We start from the raw sequence: 23,327 nt of genomic DNA, 5'->3' as shown, positions 1-23,327 counted from the left end.
AGGTATAGGGTTAGGTTTAATGTGTTCTAGGTATAGGGTTAGGTTTAATGTGTTCTAAGGTATAGGGTTAGGTTTAATGTGTTCTAAGGTATAGGGTTAGGATTAGGTTTAATGTGTTCTAAGGTATAGGGTTAGGTTTAATGTGTTCTAAGGTATAGGATTAGGTTTAATGTGTTCTAAGGTATAGGGTTAGGATTAGGTTTAATGTGTTCTAAGGTATAGGGTTAGGTTTAATGTGTTCTAAGGTATAGGGTTAGGTTTAATGTGTTCTAAGGTATAGGGTTAGGATTAGGTTTAATGTGTTCTAAGGTATAGGGTTAGGATTAGGTTTAATGTGTTCTAAGGTATAGGGTTAGGTTTAATGTGTTCTAAGGTATAGGATTAGGTTTAATGTGTTCTAAGGTATAGGGTTAGGTTTAATGTGTTCTAAGGTATAGGGTTAGGATTAGGTTTAATGTGTTCTAAGGTATAGGGTTAGGATTAATGTGTTCTAAGGTATAGGATTAGGTTTAATGTGTTCTAAGGTATAGGGTTAGGATTAATGTGTTCTAAGGTATAGGGTTAGGTTTAATGTGTTCTAAGGTATAGGGTTAGGGTTAGGTTTAATGTGTTCTAAGGTATAGGGTTAGGTTTAATGTGTTCTAAGGTATAGGGTTAGGATTAGGTTTAATGTGTTCTAAGGTATAGGGTTAGGTTTAATGTGTTCTAAGGTATAGGGTTAGGATTAATGTGTTCTAAGGTATAGGGTTAGGTTTAATGTGTTCTAAGGTATAGGGTTAGGTTAGGTTTAATGTGTTCTAAGGTATAGGGTTAGGTTTAATGTGTTCTAAGGTATAGGGTTAGGATTAGGTTTAATGTGTTCTAAGGTATAGGGTTAGGTTTAATGTGTTCTAAGGTATAGGGTTAGGTTTAATGTGTTCTAAGGTATAGGGTTAGGATTAATGTGTTCTAAGGTATAGGGTTAGGTTTAATGTGTTCTAAGGTATAGGGTTAGGTTTAATGTGTTCTAAGGTATAGGGTTAGGATTAGGTTTAATGTGTTCTAAGGTATAGGGTTAGGATTAATGTGTTCTAAGGTATAGGGTTAGGATTAGGTTTAATGTGTTCTAAGGTATAGGGTTAGGATTAATGTGTTTAGGATTAGGTTTAATGTGTTCTAAGGTATAGGGTTAGGATTAGGTTTAATGTGTTCTAAGGTATAGGGTTAGGTTTAATGTGTTCTAAGGTATAGGGTTAGGATTAGGTTTAATGTGTTCTAAGGTATAGGGTTAGGATTAATGTGTTCTAAGGTATAGGGTTAGGTTTAATGTGTTCTAAGGTATAGGGTTAGGTTTAATGTGTTCTAAGGTATAGGGTTAGGTTTAATGTGTTCTAAGGTAGGGTTAGGGTTTAGGTTTAATGTGTTCTAAGGTATAGGGTTAGGTTTAATGTGTTCTAAGGTATAGGGTTAGGATTAATGTGTTCTAAGGTATAGGGTTAGGTTTAATGTGTTCTAAGGTATAGGGTTAGGATTAATGTGTTCTAAGGTATAGGGTTAGGATTAATGTGTTCTAAGGTATAGGGTTAGGTTTAATGTGTTCTAAGGTATAGGGTTAGGATTAATGTGTTCTAAGGTATAGGGTTAGGTTTAATGTGTTCTAAGGTATAGGGTTAGGTTTAATGTGTTCTAAGGTATAGGGTTAGGTTTAATGTGTTCTAAGGTATAGGGTTAGGATTAGGTTTAATGTGTTCTAAGGTATAGGGTTAGGTTTAATGTGTTCTAAGGTATAGGGTTAGGTTTAATGTGTTCTAAGGTATAGGGTTAGGTTTAATGTGTTCTAAGGTATAGGGTTAGGTTTAATGTGTTCTAAGGTATAGGGTTAGGATTAATGTGTTCTAAGGTATAGGGTTAATGGATTAGGTTTTAATGTGTTCTAAGGTATAGGGTTAGGTTTAATGTGTTCTAAGGTATAGGGTTAGGATTAATGTGTTCTAAGGTATAGGGTTAGGATTTTAATGTGTTCTAAGGTATAGGGTTAGGTTTAATGTGTTCTAAGGTATAGGGTTAGGTTTAATGTGTTCTAAGGTATAGGGTTAGGATTAGGTTCTAAGGTATAGGGTTTAATGTGTTCTAAGGTATAGGGTTAGGTTTAATGTGTTCTAAGGTATAGGGTTAGGTTTAATGTGTTCTAAGGTATAGGGTTAGGTTTAATGTGTTCTAAGGTATAGGGTTAGGATTAGGTTTAATGTGTTCTAAGGTATAGGGTTAGGATTAATGTGTTTAATGTGTTCTAAGGTATAGGGTTAGGTTTAATGTGTTCTAAGGTATAGGGTTAGGATTAATGTGTTCTAAGGTAGGATTAGGGTTTAGGTATAGGGTTAGGTTTAATGTGTTCTAAGGTATAGGGTTAGGTTTAATGTGTTCTAAGGTATAGGGTTAGGATTAGGTTTAATGTGTTCTAAGGTATAGGGTTAGGTTTAATGTGTTCTAAGGTATAGGGTTAGGTTTAATGTGTTCTAAGGTATAGGGTTAGGTTTAATGTGTTCTAAGGTATAGGGTTAGGTTTAATGTGTTCTAAGGTATAGGGTTAGGTTTAATGTGTTCTAAGGTATAGGATTAGGTTTAATGTGTTCTAAGGTATAGGGTTAGGATTAGGTTTAATGTGTTCTAAGGTATAGGGTTAGGTTTAATGTGTTCTAAGGTATAGGGTTAGGTTTAATGTGTTCTAAGGTATAGGGTTAGGATTAGGTTTAATGTGTTCTAAGGTATAGGGTTAGGTTTAATGTGTTCTAAGGTATAGGGTTAGGTTTAATGTGTTCTAAGGTATAGGGTTAGGTTTAATGTGTTCTAAGGTATAGGGTTAGGTTTAATGTGTTCTAAGGTATAGGGTTAAGGTATTCTGTCCTGTCTCTCTCTATTCCAGGTACTGATCCCTCTGACTCGTTGTCAATCCCACAAAGAGACCATGACAGGAGAGCTGATAGTCTACACACTCATCTTTGACAACTCCTTCTCAAGGTACACACACACATCTATACACACACACTTCTATACACACACACATCTATACACACACACACATCTATACACACTCATCTTTGACAACTCCTTCTCAAGGTACACACACACACATCTATACACACACACATCTATACACACTCATCTTTGACAACTCCTTCTCAAGGTACACACACACATCTATACACACACACACATCTATACACACACACACACATCTATACACACTCATCTTTGACAACTCCTTCTCAAGGTACACACACACATCTATACACACACACACACACATCTATACACACACACACATCTATACACACACACATCTATACACACTCATCTTTGACAACTCCTTCTCAAGGTACACACACACATCTATACACACACACACACACACATCTATATACACACACATCTATACACACACACACACATCTATACACACACACACATCTATACACACACACACACATCTATACACACACACACACATCTATACACACACACACACATCTATACACACACACTTCTATACACACACACATCTATACACACACACACACATACACATCTATACACACACACACACACACATCTATACACACACACACATCTATACACACACACACACATCTATACACACACACACACACACATCTATACACACACACATCTATACACACACACACACATCTATACACACACACACACATCTATACACACACACACACATCTATACACACACACACACATCTATACACACACACACACATCTATACACACACACACATCTATACACACACACACACATCTATACACACACACACACATCTATACACACACACACACACATCTATACACACACACACATCTATACACACACACACACATCTATACACACACACACACATCTATACACACACACACACATCTATACACACACACACACATCTATACACACACACACACATCTATACACACACACACATCTATCTATACACACACACACACACACACACATCTATACACACACACACTTCTATACACACACAGGTCAATAACTCCTTCTCCAGGAACACACACACATCTATACACACACACACACATCTATATGTTGGCTGGGCTCCCTGCCTGTGCCATTAAACCCCTACAACTCATCCAGAACGCCGCAGCCCGTCTAGTGTTCAACCTTCCCAAGTTCTCTCACGTCACCCCGCTCCTCCGCTCTCTCCACTGGCTTCCAGTTGAAGCTCGCATCCGCTACAAGACCATGGTGCTTGCCTACGGAGCTGTGAGGGGAACGGCACCTCAGTACCTCCAGGCTCTGATCAGGCCCTACACCCAAATAAGGGCACTGCGTTCATCCACCTCTGGCCTGCTCGCCTCCCTACCACTGAGGAAGTACAGTTCCCGCTCAGCTCAGTCAAAACTGTTCGCTGCTCTGGCTCCCCAATGGTGGAACAAACTCCCTCACGACGCCAGGACAGCGGAGTCAATCACCACCTTCCGGAGACACCTGAAACCCCACCTCTTTAAGGAATACCTAGGATAGGATAAAGTAATCCTTCTCACCCCCCCCCCTTAAAATATTTAGATGCACTATTGTAAAGTGGTTGTTCCACTGGATGTCATAAGGTGAATGCACCAATTTGTAAGTCGCTCTGGATAAGAGCGTCTGCTAAATGACTTAAATGTAAATGTATATACACACACATCTATACACACACATCTATATACACACACATCTATACACACACAGGTCTATAACTCCTTCTCCTGATACACACACACACATCTATACACACACACACACATCTATACACACACACACATCTATACACACACACACACACATCTATACACATCTACACATCACACACACACATCTATACACACACACACATCTATACACACACACACACACACACATCTATACACACACACACACATCTATACACACACACACACACACATCTATACACACACACACACATCTATACACACACACACATCTATACACACACACACACACACACATCTATACACACACACATCTATACACACACACACATCTATACACACACACACATCTATACACACACACACACATCTATACACACACACACACATCTATACACACACACACACATCTATACACACACACACACATCTATACACACACACACACATCTATACACACACACACACACATATACACACACACACACACACATCTATACACACACACACACACATCTATACACACACACACACATCTATACACACACACATCTATACACACACACACATCTATACACACACACACACACATCTATACACACACACACACATCTATACACACACACACACACACACATCTATACACACACACACACATCTATACACACACACACATCTATACACACACACACACATCTATACACACACACACACATCTATACACACACACACACATCTATACACACACACACACATCTATACACACATCTATACACACACACACACATCTATACACACACACACTTCTATACACACACAGGTCAATAACTCCTTCTCCAGGAACACACACACATCTATACACACACACACACACATCTATATACACACACATCTATACACACACATCTATATACACACACATCTATACACACACAGGTCTATAACTCCTTCTCCTGATACACACACACACATCTATGCACACACACACATCTATGCACACACACACATCTATACACACACACACACACGTCTATACACACACACATCTATTCACACACACACTTCTATACACACACAGGTCAATAACTCCTTCTCCAGGTACACATCTATAACATGATGGATGTAACAGTCTGTATGTTCTATCCCCCCCTCACCCTGTTCTGTCTCCTCTCTATCCCCCCTCACCCTGTTCTGTCTCCTCTCTATCCCCCCTCACCCTGTTCTGTCTCCTCTCTATCCCCCCTCACCCTGTTCTGTCTCCTCTCTATCCCCCCCTCACCCTGTTCTGTCTCCTCTCTATCCCCCCTCACCCCGTTCTGTCTCCTCTCTATCCCCCTCACCCCGTTCTGTCTCCTCTCTATCCCCCTCACCCTGTTCTGTCTCCTCTCTATCCCCCTCACCCTGTTCTGTCTCCTCTCTATCCCCCCTCACCCTGTTCTGTCTCCTCTCTATCCCCCTCACCCTGTTCTGTCTCCTCTCTATCCCCCTCACCCCGTTCTGTCTCCTCTCTATCCCCCCTCACCCCGTTCTGTCTCCTCTCTATCCCCCTCACCCCATTCTGTCTCTCTCTATCCCCCTCACCCCATTCTGTCTCCTCTCTATCCCCCTCACCCCGTTCTGTCTCCTCTCTATCCCCCTCACCCCATTCTGTCTCCTCTCTATCCCCCCTCACCCCCATTCTGTCTCCTCTCTATCCCCCTCACCCCGTTCTGTCTCCTCTCTATCCCCCCTCACCCCGTTCTGTCTCCTCTCTATCCCCCTCACCCCATTCTGTCTCCTCTCTATCCCCCTCACCCCGTTCTGTCTCCTCTCTATCCCCCTCACCCCATTCTGTCTCCTCTCTATCCCCCTCACCCTGTTCTGTCTCCTCTCTATCCCCCTCACCCTGTTCTGTCTCCTCTCTATCCCCCTCACCCTGTTCTGTCTCCTCTCTATCCCCCTCACCCCATTCTGTCTCCTCTCTATCCCCCTCACCCTGTTCTGTCTCCTCTCTATCCCCCTCACCCTGTTCTGTCTCCTCTCTATCCCCCTCACCCTGTTCTGTCTCCTCTCTATCCCCCTCACCCTGTTCTGTCTCCTCTCTATCCCCCCTCACCCTGTTCTGTCTCCTCTCTATCCCCCCCTCACCCTGTTCTGTCTCCTCTCTATCCTATCATCTGTGGTGTAGGTTCATCTCTAAGAAGGTGTTGTATCGTCTGAGTGTTGAGCAGCCAGTGGTCTACGATGGAACACATTGACTGTCTGGAGAGGAGAAGACTGTTCTGGTCCTTTATCCGCAGTCTCTCTGTTCTCTTTAGATGAGAGGGTGTTTGAAACAAAGGGACTGACTAAGATGAGAAAAACTCTGTTCTCTTTTCGTCATCTGGCTGTTGTTATTATATAAGAGGGAGGTTTGGTTGTGTTGTTAAAGTAGAGTGCCTGTGTGTCAGTCATGGTTCTACGACTGGTCTGTGTATCTGTAGGTCAAATGAACTGTGCCTTCAGTTGAATGGACCCGGACAGACTGGAGAGTTGAATGGACCCGGCCAGACTGGAGGGTTGAATGGACCCGGCCAGACTGGAGAGTTGAATGGACCCGGCCAGACTGGAGAGTTGAATGGACCCGGCCAGACTGGAGAGTTGAATGGACCCGGACAGACTGGAGAGTTGAATGGACCCGGCCAGACTGGAGAGTTGAATGGACCCGGCCAGACTGGAGAGTTGAATGGACCCGGCCAGACTGGAGAGTTGAATGGACCCGGCCAGACTGGAGAGTTGAATGGACCCGGCCAGACTGGAGAGTTGAATGGACCCGGCCAGACTGGAGAGTTGAATGGACCCGGCCAGACTGGAGAGTTGAATGGACCCGGCCAGACTGGAGAGTTGAATGGACCCGGACAGACTGGAGAGTTGAATGGACCCGGACAGACTGGAGGGTTGAATGGACCCGGACAGACTGGAGGGTTGAATGGACCCGGACAGACTGGAGGGTTGAATGGACCCGGCCAGACTGGAGAGTTGAATGGACCCGGACAGACTGGAGAGTTGAATGGACCCGGACAGACTGGAGGGTTGAATGGACCCGGACAGACTGGAGGGTTGAATGGACCCGGACAGACTGGAGGGTTGTGACGTCATGTAAAACAAGGAGTTAGAATGTTCCTGCTGCTGAATCAGGAGGTCTGGTCTGGTTTAGAAAATAGTAGGCAGAGAAAGGTCATATGAAAACACTGTTATTGATCCAATTAAAGCATGTTAAATGTTTCAATGTTTCTCTTAGCTGCTATATCAATAGGTTTACCTGTACCAAACACCAACACTGGTCTGAACTGGTCTGGTTCAATAATACCCAGAGTGGAAACACTCAGTATGAGCTGAAAGTTTAGAGGGACAGCCAGGTCTTGGTAGATTTGCAGTGGTCTGATACTCCTTCCATTTCAATATTATCGCTTGCACAGTGCTCCTTGGGATGTTTAAACCTTGGGAAATATTTTTGTATCCAAATCCGGCTTTAAACTTCTTCACAACAGTATCTCGGACCTGCCTGGTGTGTTCCTTGTTCTTCATGATGCTCTCTGCGCTTTTAACGGACCTCTGAGACTATCACGGTGCAGGTGCATTTATACGGAGACTTGATTACACACAGGTGGATTGTATTTATCATCATTAGTCATTTAGGTCAACATTGGATCATTCAGAGATCCTCACTGAACTTCTGGAGAGAGTTTGCTGCACTGAAAGTAAAGGGGCTGAATAATTTTGCACGCCCAATTGTTCAGTTTTTGATTTGTTAAAAAAGTTTGAAATATCCAAAAAATGTCTTTTCACTTCATGATTGTGTCCCACTTGTTGATTCTTCACAAAAAAATACAGTTTGATATCTTTATGTTTGAAGCCTGAAATGTGGCAAAAGGTCGCAAAGTTCAAGGGGGCAGAATACTTTCGCAAGGCACTGTATTCACAACTCTCAGTCAATACTTTGTAGAACCACCTTTGGCAGCGTTATCTAGGTCTCTAAGAGCTTTCCACACATTGATTGTGCAATATTTTCCCATTATTCTTTTCAAAATTCTTCGACGTCTGTCAAATTGGTTGTTGATCATTGCTAGACCACCATTTTCAGGTCTTGCCATAGATTTTCAAGCAGATTTAAGTCAAAACTGTAACTCCACCACTCAGGGACATTCACTGTCTTCTTGGTAAGCAACTCCGGTGTAGATTTGGCCTTGTGTTTTAGGTTCATGTTCTGCTGAAATGTGAATTCATCTCACAGCTACCACTAGAGTGCATTCGGAAAATATTCAGGCCCCTTGACTTTTTCCATATCTTGTTACTTTACAGCATTATTTTAAAATGGATTACATCGTTTTTTTTACCTCATCAATCTACACACAATACACCATAATGACATCACAATACACCATAATGACATCACAATACACCATAATGACAAAGCGAAAACGTTTTCTTTTTTTATACTGAAATATCACATTTACATAAGTATTAAGTCCCTTTACTCAGTACTTTGTTGAAGCACCTTTGGCAGCATTTACAGCCTCGAATCTTCTTGGGTATTACGCCACAAGCTTGGCACACCTGTATTTGTGGAGTTTAACCCATTCTTCTCTACAGAACCTCTACAGAACCTCTCAAGCTCTGTCAGATTGGATGGGGAGCGTCACTACACAGCTATTTTCAGGTCTCTCCAGAGATGTTTGATCGGGGTTCAAGTCCGAGCTCTGGCTTGGCCACTCAAGGATATTCAGACTTGTCCCGAAGCCACTTCTGCGTTGTCTTGGCTGTGTGCTTAGGATCGCTGTCCTGTTGGAAGGTGAACCTTCGCCCCAAACTCCAAGCAGGCTGCCATGTGCCTTTTACTGAGAAGTGACTTCTGTCTGGCCTCTCTACCGTAAAGGCCTGATTGGTGGAGTGCTGCAGAGATGGTTGTCCTTCTGGAACGTTCCCCTATCTTACAGAGGAACTCTAGAGCTTTGTCAGAGTGACCATCGGGTTCTTGGTCACCTTCCTGACCAAGTCCCTTCTCTGCTCAGTTTGACAGGGTGACCAGCTCTAGGAAGAGTCTTGGTGGTTCCAAACTTCTTCCATTTACGAATGATGGAGGCCACTGACCTTTAATGCTGTAGACATTTTTTTGTACCCTTCCCCAGATCTGTGCCTCGACACAATCCTGTCTCGGAGCTCTACGGACCATTCCTTCGACCTCATGGCTTGGTTTTTGCTCTGACATGCAATGTCAACTGTGGGACCTTAATATAGACAGGTGTGTGCCTTTCCAAATCCAATCAACTTGTAGAAACATCTCAGGGATGATCAATGGAAACAGGATGCACCTGAACTTAATTTTGAATCTCATAGCAAAGGGTCTGAATACATATGTAAATGATTAAATATTGTAAATAAGGTAGTTTTGTTTTTAATATATTTGCAAAAATGTCTAAACCTGTTTTCACTTTGCCGTTATGGGGTATTGATTTAATCAATTTTAGAATTAGGCTGTAACGTAACAAAACGTGGAAAAAGCTTGGATTTGCCCCAAATAAAAAGCTTGGATTTGCCCCAAATAAAAAGCTTGGATTTGCCCTAAACAAAAAGCTTGGATTTGCCACAAACAAAAAGCTTGGATTTGCCCCAAACAAAAAGCTTGGATTTGCCCCAAATAAAAAGCTTGGATTTGCCCCACACAAAAAGCTTGGATTTGCCCCAAACAAAAAGCTTGGATTTGCCCCAAACAAAAAGCTTGGATTTGCCCTAAACAAAAAGCTTGGATTTGCCCCAAACATAGCATTTTTGTATTCAGAACTAAATGTGAATTGCTTAGCCACATTTTTTGCAGTACTACATTAGTGCCTTGTTTTCACTCTGTCAATCAGGTTACTATTGGTTACTATTGTGGTGTAACTACACTGTTGTTGATCCATCCTCAGTCTTCTCCTATCACAGCCTTTCAACCTTGTAGCTGTTTTAAAGTCACCACTGGCCTCATGGTGAAATATCTGAGCTGTTTCCTTCTGCTCCGGCAACTGAGTTAGGAAGGACGCCTGTATCTTTGTAGTGACTGGGTGACACACCATCCAAAGTAATTAATAACTTAGCCTCAAAGGGATATTCAATGTCTGCTTTAAAAAAAGACATGTTTTTACCGATTCACAAATAGGTGCCCTTCTTTACGAGGCATTGGAAAACATCCCTGGTCTTTGTGGTTGAATCTGTGTTTGAAATTCACTGCTGGAATGAGGGACCTTCCAGATAATGGTATGTGTGGGGTACAGAGATTAGGAGTCATCATTATACAGAAGGGTTAGGTACAGAGATTAGGAGTCATCATTATACAGAAGGGTTAGGTACAGAGATTAGGAGTCATCATTATACAGAAGGGTTGGGTACAGAGATTAGGAGTCATCATTATACAGAAGGGCTAGGTACAGAGATTAGGAGTCATCATTATACAGAAGGGTTAGGTACAGAGATTAGGAGTCATCATTATACAGAAGGGTTGGGTACAGAAATTAGGAGTCATCATTATACAGAAGGGTTGGGTACAGAGATTAGGAGTCATCATTATACAGAAGGGTTGGGTACAGAGATTAGGAGTCATCATTATACAGAAGGGCTAGGTACAGAGATTAGGAGTCATCATTATACAGAAGGGTTAGGTACAGAGATTAGGAGTCATCATTATACAGAAGGGTTGGGTACAGAGATTAGGAGTCATCATTATACAGAAGGGTTAGGTACAGAGATTAGGAGTCATCATTATACAGAAGGGTTAGGTACAGAGATTAGGAGTCATCATTATACAGAAGGGTTAGGTACAGAGATTAGGAGTCATCATTATACAGAAGGGTTATGTACAGAGATTAGGAGTCATCATTATACAGAAGGGTTAGGTACAGAGATTAGGAGTCATCATTATACAGAAGGGTTAGGTACAGAGATTAGGAGTCATCATTATACAGAAGGGTTGGGTACAGAGATTAGGAGTCATCATTATACAGAAGGGTTAGGTACAGAGATTAGGAGTCATCATTATACAGAAGGTTTAGGTACAGAGATTAGGAGTCATTATACACAAGAAGCATGTTAGAAACTTTCCATACAAATTATTACTTGTTAAGCATTTGTTTACTCCTGAACTAGGCTTGTTTTCCACAACAAAGGGGTTGGATACTTATTGACTATTCAGCGTACATGTTTTTATTACACTGAACAGAAATATAGATGGAACAATATTTTCAAATATTTTACTGAGTTACAGTTTCCATTTGCCATTTGTCAATTTGAATGAATTCATTAGGCCCTAATTTATGGATTTCATGAATAGAGATATGCATCTGTTGGTCACAGATACCAGTCAGTATCTGGTGTGGATCAGAACACCAGTCAGTATCTGGTGTGGATCAGAACACCAGTCAGTATCTGGTGTGACCATAATTTGCCTCATGCAGCGTGACACATCTCCTTTGCATAGAGTTAATCAGGCTGTTGGCCTGTGAAATGTATTTCTGATCAATTTGATGTTATTTTAATGGACAAAAAATGTGCTTTTCTTTCACAAACAAGGACATTTCTAAGTGACCACAAACTTTTGAATGGTAGTGTATATAATAGATGTTGTTGTTGTTAGCTGTTATCCTGTTTATCTCTCTACTTATTAGTTAGTAGTTACTGTATTTCTGACTGCTATTCTTTCTTTCTGCAACACGAAATCACTATCAGTCAGCATGTGGAACATACAGGGCCTAAACTCATCAACCTATCAGTTAGTACAGGGCCTAAACTCATCAACCTATCAGTTAGTACAGGGCCTAAACTCATCAACCTATCAGTTAGTACAGGGCCTAAACTCATCAACCTATCAGTTAGTACAGGGCCTAAACTCATCAACCTATCAGTCAGCATGTGGAACCTTCAGGGCCTAAACTCATCAACCTATCAGTCAGCATGTGGAACATTCAGGGCCTAAACTCATCAACCTATCAGTCAGCATGTGGAACATTCAGGTCCTAAACTCATCAACCTATCAGTCAGCATGTGGAACATTCAGGGCCTAAACTCATCAACCTATCAGTCAGCATGTGGAACATTCAGGGCCTAAACTCATCAACCTATCAGTCAGCATGTGGACCATTCAGGGCCTAAACTCACCAACCTATCAGTCAGCATGTGGAACCTTCAGGGCCTAAACTCATCAACCTATCAGTCAGCATGTGGAACATTCAGGGCCTAAACTCATCAACCTATCAGTTAGTACAGGGCCTAAACTCTTCAACCTATCAGTCAGCATGTGGAACATTCAGGGCCTAAACTCATCAACCTATCAGTTAGTACAGGGCCTAAACTCATCAACCTATCAGTCAGCATGTGGAACATTCAGGTCCTAAACTCATCAACCTATCAGTCAGCATGTGGAACATTCAGGGCCTAAACTCATCAACCTATCAGTCAGCATGTGGAACATTCAGGGCCTAAACTCATCAACCTATCAGTCAGCATGTGGACCATTCAGGGCCTAAACTCATCAACCTATCAGTTAGTACAGGGCCTAAACTCATCAACCTATCAGTTAGTACAGGGCCTAAACTCACCAACCTATCAGTCAGCATGTGGAACCTTCAGGGCCTAAACTCATCAACCTATCAGTTAGTACAGGGCCTAAACTCATCAACCTATCAGTCAGCATGTGGAACATACAGGGCCTAAACTCATCAACCTATCAGTTAGTACAGGGCCTAAACTCATCAACCTATCAGTCAGCATGTGGAACATTCAGGGCCTAAACTCATCAACCTATCAGTTAGTACAGGGCCTAAACTCATCAACCTATCAGTTAGTACAGGGCCTAAACTCATCAACCTATCAGTCAGCATGTGGAACATTCAGGGCCTAAACTCATCAACCTATCAGTCAGCATGTGGAACATTCAGGGCCTAAACTCATTAACCTATCAGTCAGCATGTGGAACATTCAGGGCCTAAACTCATCAACCTATCAGTCAGCATGTGGAACATTCAGGGCCTAAACTCATAAAACACAACCCATTTTAAAACACAAATTGACACTAACGCAGAACAACGGCAAATTCATGAGAAGTGGAATGGATTAGAAAGAGCTATAAAGGACAATCAAAATCCACTGGACTCACCAGTTACTGACCAGGAGCTCTATAAGAAACTAAACTATTACTGACCAGGAGCTCTATAAGAAACTAAACTATTACTGACCAGGAGCTCTATAAGAAACTAAACTATTACTGACCAGGAGCTCTATAAGAAACTAAACTATTACTGACCAGGAGCTCTATAAGAAACTAAACTATTGCTGACCAGGAGCTCTATAAGAAACTTCAGGCCCTCAAATTAAAAATATATATATTTTAAAGCAAACTCACTAGCGCAAATTCTCAATAGACCATATTAAAACTATTAAACTATTAAAAGGACTCATAACCCCAATCTTTAAGAATGGAGACAAATTTGACCCTAACAATTACAGAGACATTAGTGTGAACAGTAACCTGGGTAAGGTTTTCTGTAGTATTATAAATGCTTTGAGTTCTAAAATAATACCAAAATGTACTCTTGCTTTATCAACTTGGCAAGAAAAGAACAGAGTTCTTTAAACAGGGCAGGGGCCTTCGCCAGAGTTGCAATCTGAGTCCTCCACTCTTCAATATTAGCAATTTAGCAATTAGCAATTTCTTCTTAGCTAGCTACATAGCCGTCTTTGTATCAAAGATAATTGCGTAATTATTGTATTTCGCCGTCCTAACGTAGTCTTCACTAGCCAGCTAGCTAACGTCCACTGATTAGCTGCACTGGAGAAACTATTACACTCAACTGAACGACTTGATTAGTGTAGCGTTAGCTAGCTACATAGCTGTCCTTGCTGTCTTCGTATCCAAGATAATTGTGTAGTTTAGAGTGTGTAGTCTTAGAGTGATTATCTTAATTTACTTAATTTACTGAGGTTAGCTAGACAGCTATTTGTCGTCCTTAACGTAGGAGACTCTGCTAGCTAGCCAACAGCTAGCCGACAGCTAGCCAACAGCTAGCCAACGTCTTCTGAATAGACTCAACAACCCGGTCACATTCACAGGTAGTATCACATTTTCATTTTATTTCATTACAGTATAAAGGTTTGATTTGTTTGATCGTAGCTAGCTACATAGCAAGCTACATAGCCGTCTTTGTATCAAAGATAATTGTGTAGTCTAGAGCGATTTCCTAGGTTAGCTAGCCAGCTATTGTCGTTCTTTTAACGCAACGTAACGTAAACAACACTACTAGCTAGCCAGCTAGCCCCCGAATAGCAGCACTGTCGAAACTATTACACTCAACGGAACGACTTGATTAGTGTAGTGTCAATAACGCACCCACTGCCAGCTAGCCTACTTCAGCAGTACTGTATCATTTTAATCATTTTAGTCAATAAGATTCTTGCTACGTAAGCTTAACTTTCTGAACATTCGAGACGTGTAGTCCACTTGTCATTCCAATCTCCTTTGCATTAGCGTAGCCTCTTCTGTAGCCTGTCAACTATGTGTCTGTCTATCCCTGTTCTCTCCTCTCTGCACAGACCATACAAACGCTCCACACCGCGTGGCCGCGGCCACCCTAATCTGGTGGTCCCAGCGCGCACGACCCACGTGGAGTTCCAGGTCTCCGGTAGCCTCTGGAACTGCCGATCTGCGGCCAACAAGGCAGAGTTCATCTCAGCCTATGCCTCCCTCCAGTCCCTCGACTTCTTGGCACTGACGGAAACATGGATCACCACAGACAACACTGCTACTCCTACTGCTCTCTCTTCGTCCGCCCACGTGTTCTCGCACACCCCGAGAGCTTCTGGTCAGCGGGGTGGTGGCACCGGGATCCTCATCTCTCCCACGTGGTCATTCTCTCTTTCTCCCCTTACCCATCTGTCTATCGCCTCCTTTGAATTCCATGCTGTCACAGTTACCAGCCCTTTCAAGCTTAACATCCTTATCATTTATCGCCCTCTAGGTTCCCTCGGAGAGTTCATCAATGAGCTTGATGCCAGTTCTGGGCGACTTTAACCTCCCCACGTCTACCTTTGACTCATTCCTCTCTGCCTCCTTCTTTCCACTCCTCTCCTCTTTTGACCTCACCCTCTCACCTTCCCCCCCTACTCACAAGGCAGGCAATACGCTCGACCTCATCTTTACTAGATGCTGTTCTTCTACTAACCTCATTGCAACTCCCCTCCAAGTCTCCGACCACTACCTTGTATCCTTTTCCCTCTCGCTCTCATCCAACACCTCCCACACTGCCCCTACTCGGATGGTATCGCGCCGTCCCAACCTTCGCTCTCTCTCCCCCGCTACTCTCTCCTCTTCCATCATCTCTTCCCTCTGCTCAAACCTTCTCCAACCTATCTCCTGATTCTGCCTCCTCAACCCTCCTCTCCTCCCTCTCTGCATCCTTTGACTCTCTATGTCCCCTATCCTCCAGGCCGGCTCGGTCCTCCCCTCCCGCTCCGTGGCTCGATGACTCATTGCGAGCTTACAGAACAGGGCTCCGGGCAGCCGAGCGGAAATGGAGGAAAACTCGCCTCCCTGCGGACCTGGCATCCTTTCACTCCCTCCTCTCTACATTTTCCTCCTCTGTCTCTGCTGCTAAAGCCACTTTCTACCACTCTAAATTCCAAGCATCTGCCTCTAACCCTAGGAAGCTCTTTGCCACCTTCTCCTCCCCCCTGAATCCTCCTCCCCCCCCCCCTCCTCCCTCTCTGCAGATGACTTCGTCAACCATTTTGAAAAGAAGGTCGACGACATCCGATCCTCGTTTGCTAAGTCAAACGACACCGCTGGTTCTGCTCACACTGCCCTACCCTGTGCTCTGACCTCTTTCTCCCCTCTCTCTCCAGATGAAATCTCGCGTCTTGTGACGGCCGGCCGCCCAACAACCTGCCCGCTTGACCCTCCTCTCTTCTCCAGACCATTTCCGGAGACCTTCTCCCTTACCTCACCTCGCTCATCAACTTATCCCTGACCGCTGGCTACGTCCCTTCCGTCTTCAAGAGAGCGAGAGTTGCACCCCTTCTGAAAAAACTTACACTCGATCCCTCCGATGTCAACAACTACAGACCAGTATCCCTTCTTTCTTTTCTCTCCAAAACTCTTGAACGTGCCGTCCTTGGCCAGCTCTCCCGCTATCTCTCTCTGAATGACCTTCTTGATCCAAATCAGTCAGGTTTCAAGACTAGTCATTCAACTGAGACTGCTCTCCTCTGTATCACGGAGGCGCTCCGCACTGCTAAAGCTAACTCTCTCTCCTCTGCTCTCATCCTTCTAGATCTATCGGCTGCCTTCGATACTGTGAACCATCAGATCCTCCTCTCCACCCTCTCCGAGTTGGGCATCTCCGGCGCGGCCCACGCTTGGATTGCGTCCTACCTGACAGGTCGCTCCTACCAGGTGGCGTGGCGAGAATCTGTCTCCTCACCACGCGCTCTCACCACTGGTGTCCCCCAGGGCTCTGTTCTAGGCCCTCTCCTATTCTCGCTATACACCAAGTCACTTGGCTCTGTCATAACCTCACATGGTCTCTCCTATCATTGCTATGCATACGACACACAATTAATCTTCTCCTTTCCCCCTTCTGATGACCAGGTAGCGAATCGCATCTCTGCATGTCTGGCAGACATATCAGTGTGGATGACGGATCACCACCTCAAGCTGAACCTCGGCAAGACGGAGCTGCTCTTCCTCCCGGGGAAGGACTGCCCGTTCCATGATCTCGCCATCACGGTTGACAACTCCATTGTGTCCTCCTCCCAGAGCGCTAAGAACCTTGGCGTGATCCTGGACAACACCCTGTCGTTCTCAACCAACATCAAGGCGGTGGCCCGTTCCTGTAGGTTCATGCTCTACAACATCCGCAGAGTACGACCCTGCCTCACACAGGAAGCGGCGCAGGTCCTAATCCAGGCACTTGTCATCTCCCGTCTGGATTACTGCAACTCGCTGTTGGCTGGGCTCCCTGCCTGTGCCATTAAACCCCTTCAACTCATCCAGAACGCCGCAGCCCGTCTGGTGTTCAACCTTCCCAAGTTCTCTCACATCACCCCGCTCCTCCGTTCTCTCCACTGGCTTCCAGTTGAAGCTCGCATCCGCTACAAGACCATGGTGCTTGCCTACGGAGCTGTGAGGGGAACGGCACCTCAGTACCTCCAGGCTCTGATCAGGCCCTACACCCAAACAAGGGCACTGCGTTCATCCACCTCTGGCCTGCTCGCCTCCCTACCACTGAGGAAGTACAGCTCCCGCTCAGCCCAGTCAAAACTGTTCGCTGCTCTGGCCCCCCAATGGTGGAACAAACTCCCTCACGACGCCAGGACAGCGGAGTCAATCACCACCTTCCGGAGACACCTGAAACCCCACCTCTTTAAGGAATACCTAGGATAGGATAAGTAATCCCTCTCACCCCCCCCCCTTTAAGATTTAGATGCACTATTGTAAAGTGACTGTTCCACTCGATGTCATAAGGTGAATGCACCAATTTGTAAGTCGCTCTGGATAAGAGCGTCTGCTAAATGACTTAAATGTAAATGTAAATGTAATATTTACATCAACAAATTGGCCACTATTCTAAAGAAATCCTCAGCCCCTGGAGTTAGTCTCTTCGCAGATGATCTATGCCTGCAGATGATCTATGATCTATGCCAGCTTCGTACTGGGGTAATGGATGCTACTCTGTCCCCTCCTCCCTCTTCCTCCTCTCTCAGCTTCGTACTGGGGTAATGGATGCTACTCTGCCCCCTCCTCCCTCTTCCTCCTCTCTCAGCTTCATACTGGGGTAATGGATGCTACTCTGCCCCCTCCTCCCACAGCTTCGTACTGGGGTAATGGATGCTACTCTGCCCCCTCATCACTCTTCCTCCCCTCCTTCTCCCCTCAGACTATTTGCTCATGTCAAACAGTTTCCCCTGCTGTCTATACACACACAGACATACCCACCCACCCACGTACATGTTTTGATAAAAGGCAAATCTAAGATGTCACAGTGATTGTGATGAAGCATCGTTGTACCTTGTTATACAGCGTGTGATAGTCGAGACTGCTCCCTCACTGGATGCTCGTGGTACACACACACCATGCACACGCGCACACACACAGTAAGGTTGACAGCTCATCTGTTTGAGTAACAACTGAAAATAATAACCCATTCCCAAATGTCAAACTACAGTCATACAATATGGACACCTCTCTCTCTCCCTACCCCTCTCCTCTCTCTCTCTCCCTACCCCTCTCCTCTCTCTCTCTCCCTACCCCTCTCCTCTCTCTCCCTACCTCTCTCCTCTCTCTCCCTACCCCTCTCCTCTCTCTCCCTACCCCTCTCCTCTCTCTCCCTACCCCTCTCCTCTCTCTCCCTACCCCTCTCCTCTCTCTCCCTACTCCTCTCTCTCTCTCCCTACCCCTCTCCTCTCTCTCCCTACTCCTCTCTCTCTCTCTCTCTCTCTCTCTCTCCCTATCCCTCTCCTCTCTCTCCCTACCCCTCTCCTCTCTCTCTCTCCCTACCCCTCTCCTCTCTCTCTCCCTACCCCTCTCCTCTCTCCCTACCCCTCTCCTCTCTCTCCCTACCCCTCTCTCTCTCTCCCTACCCCTCTCTCTCTCTCCCTACCCCTCTCCTCTCTCTCCCTACCCCTCTCCTCTCTCTCTCTCTCTCTCTCCCTATCCCTCTCATCTCTCTCTCACCCTTCTCCTCTCTCTCCCTACCCCTCTCCTCTCGCTCTCTCCCTACCCCTATCCTCTCTCTCTCTCCCTACCCCTCTTCTCTCTCTCTCTCTCTCCGTACTCCTCTCCTCTCTCTTCCTACCACCTCTCTCTCTCTCTCTCCATACCCCTGTCATGACGCTGGCCTGGGGGTAAGTTTATGACAGTCATAAATGCCTCTCCCCCCTTTTTCCTCTCTCTACCATACTGATGTGACTATTGAAAATCCCTTGGTTAACATAGAGATTCTGTGAACATCAGAAGGTGGGGGGAAATTAATCGAACCAGTTGAACATATGCGTTGGTACTTAATGAATATAATGTCAGTTCGGTTCATCTGAGACATTCTCATCAATGGAAGGATTACATAAACTGTACAGTGGAAAGTCTACACATTATATCACATCAGATTCACATGGAATTGTTATTCAATTTAAATGTTTGAATATGAAATTATTTGTGATGGGATGAAATGCGATTTTAGCATCTAAAATGTGAGAATTGGGTTTTCATGAGTGAATTAGGCTCAGTGGCCCTGTGAAGAGACATTTATTTATTACCAATGGAATACGCCCTCCTCTCCCTTCCTATATGAAGCTTTGACGACAATCTAACCTCCTGTTCCGAGAATGTGAGGACGACGGTCCATACGTTAAAAAGGACTAACATGTCAACTACAGAATGAAGCCAACCTCAGCGGGAGCTTTGGTTGTGAATGGTATGAACTTTGAACTCTTATTCACTAAAGAAGTGAGACAACCTAACATTTGAGTTAACAACAGCTAGATAAGGAGAGCCAGAGTATTCCGTCTCCCACCCAACGAAGACATTACACCGTTTCCCGTTCACCACCATAGACACTCTTCAAAGGACTCGGATGGCCGTGTTGCCCAACAATCTACCACCAACCTATTGAAGCGCAGCTCAGAGTAAATATTTATTGCATTTTCCTTTTCCAAATTGGCGGTAATTTAGAATGCATAAGATACTGTATTTACGATAGCACAGCTTCTCCCTTTGTTCCTCAATCTTCCCGCTCTTTCACTCAAACCCAACCCACTTTCCTTTGTGTAACCAGCCGTCATATCTGTTCCGTCTGCTAGGGACGTTTTCCTGTATGACATAATTTGTAATTAAGGTATGATTCATTCTGTGTATATGTAATTCTGTGTGATTAGTTAGGTATTTAGTAAAGAAATAATTAAACCCAATTTTGTATTGCTGATTCAACTTGTTAGCCAGGGTTCGTGAAGATAACCAAGAATTTACAACTTTCAGATGAGACTGAAATAAGATGACGATTAATATTGACTGCTATTGATGTAAAATATTACTAGGTCTTTAAGAGTTTATTCAGAAGATAACAGCTCTATAAACATTATTTTGTGGAGCCCCGACTCTCTAGTTAATTACCTTTACATGATTTGCTCAATCAGGTAATATTAATTACAGAGAAAGGATTTTATAGAATAGCATGTCATATCACTTAATCCGGCAAAGCCAAAGACACAACATATTTGGAGCCCCGTGCGAGGAATCTAAAAGTTGGAGATAGGAATAACTTATGACGATGAACGAGCACAAACTCTTCAACAAAATCGTTGTCTCCAGGTACAACTCGATTTAGCCAAAACTAAATACGATGTAGTCCAGTCCAAACTAGAAATCTGTCAAGTTATCTACAAACAGGAGCGAGCAATTTGATAACATGCAGGCAGTTTTGTTGAAAGTTACTCAAAGTAACACGGTTACTCAAAACGCTGCAGGTCAAAGACGATCAGTTAATGAACCCAATGATAAAGTTGGATGACAAATCAGCAGAACTCATTGAAGTCGCTGACCAAATGAATGATGAGAGAACTCAGGTGATGAAGATGGAAATATTGATTTCTAAGCAAGCGGAGGAAATCTCATTACTGAATCTCTCGCTCTGTACTCAAGACCTCTATATGCAAACCATGACAGATATGTTTGAGACCGAAAGGAGCAAGTGCGACACTCACGTGTCCAAAATCAGTACTCTAAGCGCTCAAGTGGACTCTGCAATGCAGCAGAATACCACCCTTAGGTACCATCTAGAGGAAGTCCAGAATGGTCTACAGCGTGACTACCAATCCAAGCAACCGGAGCCCGGTACTCACAGAAGTAAAGACAATAGGTTTCAGACATTGCCTCCATCATGTGTCCCTCAGTCTTCTCCTCTCGGCCATTTGGCACTGAGTAATATGGCGCCTATTGGCCAACAAAGCCAAAGCTCGGCTTCTCCTTTTGGCCTTTCGGACCCAATTTCCCCCACAGGATGAAGCCAACCCTCTCCGCCCGCTTGGCGAGGAATATCCCCACCTTAGACCCCGTTCCAGGTCAGCCAAACGATACTGAGACGTTCCTAGCTGGCAGAGAGGACGCGTTGGGTGGCTACCCGAACGCTATGGGTTCTGACTAGAGGTCAACCGATTAATCGGAATGGCCGATTTCGAGTTTTCATAACAATTTGAAATGGGTATATTTGGACACCGGTTTGGCCGATTTAAAAACTAAACATTGGTTAAAAGTGGAACGATGCGACACCACACTTCGAGAGGTCACTCAGACTACCTCGCCTCTCACATTGACACCACACTTTGAGGGGTCACTCAGACTACCTCGCCTCTCACATTGAGAGTCATGCTGAAACTACACTTCCAGGGGTCACTCAGACTACCTCACCTCTCACATTGAGAGTCATGCTGAAACTACACTTCAAGGACGTATCGCTCGTTCACCCTGTGTATGTTACCAGCCTCGAAACTGTACCCCTGCTACTTGGCGCAGACTTGATAGATTGGAAAACCAACCAGGTATGATCACAGGCCACAGTCAGTGCCTTCTCCACTGACCACACTGTCTCCCTCTTACGCAAGCTACAATGCAGTCATATGTCGAAAACACCCCTTGGGAAAAAGACGTTTAGAAACCTCTTGGGGCAGAATCCGATCCAAGGAGATATTACGATATCTCAACACATTCCATCAGCCAACCTGATTGACCATTATTTTCATGATTTGAGCCAGCTGTCTCTGTGAATGAGAAACTTCCCTCCTTCTTGCAGTCATGCAATACGGTAGTTGATATGAACTCCTCTTGGCCTTCGGACACTTCCGCAAGCACTGCAGCCGTCTCAGCAAGAAAAACATCGATGCACAGAGTATACTCTGCTTCCGATGATACACCTTCCGCTTTGTGGGGGACTGTCAACCCTTACAATGACACTAATGGCGTCAGTCCAGCATCTGACCCAATAACTCCCACTGGTGAAACACTTTGCGATATCACAGACCGATATCCTCGTCTCAGTTCGAAGGTACTGAAGAGGTTGCCACATGCGGACGCGGTGGTGACTGACATGCCTCGACAGCCACTGAGGGTGTTGAAGCACAAACACCAGGAGATTTGGTTGAAAGGTTACAGCCACTGTCATAATAACGCGGCCACTGACAACTCGGACATAGGGTCCGAAACTTTCATTTGTGCCTCGGATACCGACACCACCCACTGATGGGAGGGGGGGGTCCCGAGACACAAAGGGGGGGAATAGTAGCCCAGACCCATGATGAGCCTTATCTAGGCCGGTGGGGGGGGGGTTCGAGACAACGGACAACACCGTACGAGGCCGCCAGAGCATAAATCAAATCTAGTTGCAAACTCCCCTTTGAGAACAGTGAAGAGCAGACAGGCCCCTAGACAGGGATTATCTTAGAACACATCTAAAATAGTACTGAGGTGTGACTTGTCCACCTCCAAAACAAATGGCAACAATAGTAATTCCTTGCCATGTGTAGTAGTAACTACAAGACAACTAGTAAAATGCTCTAATCATATATTC

At 44.4% G+C, this 23,327-nt stretch overlaps 1 protein-coding gene across 1 annotated transcript in view; it reads left to right on the top strand.

Moving 5' to 3' along the window:
- The window catches only part of LOC124040707 (FYVE and coiled-coil domain-containing protein 1-like), a 62,677-nt gene extending 54,700 nt beyond the window's left edge, over positions 1 to 7,977 (top strand). Inside the window, exons 17-18 of the mRNA XM_046357781.1 lie at positions 2,903 to 2,997; positions 6,902 to 7,977. Coding sequence (XP_046213737.1) covers positions 2,903 to 2,997; positions 6,902 to 6,971 — 165 coding nt within the window. The 3' untranslated portion in view covers positions 6,972 to 7,977. The remainder of the gene's footprint in view (positions 1 to 2,902; positions 2,998 to 6,901) is intronic.
- The last annotated feature ends 15,350 nt before the right edge of the window (positions 7,978 to 23,327 follow it).

The sequence above is a fragment of the Oncorhynchus gorbuscha genome, linkage group LG08 (assembly GCF_021184085.1).
Source record: "Oncorhynchus gorbuscha isolate QuinsamMale2020 ecotype Even-year linkage group LG08, OgorEven_v1.0, whole genome shotgun sequence".
In the NCBI taxonomy this organism is placed as follows: domain Eukaryota; kingdom Metazoa; phylum Chordata; class Actinopteri; order Salmoniformes; family Salmonidae; genus Oncorhynchus; species Oncorhynchus gorbuscha.
This window is presented reverse-complemented; position numbering and strand designations above follow the sequence as displayed.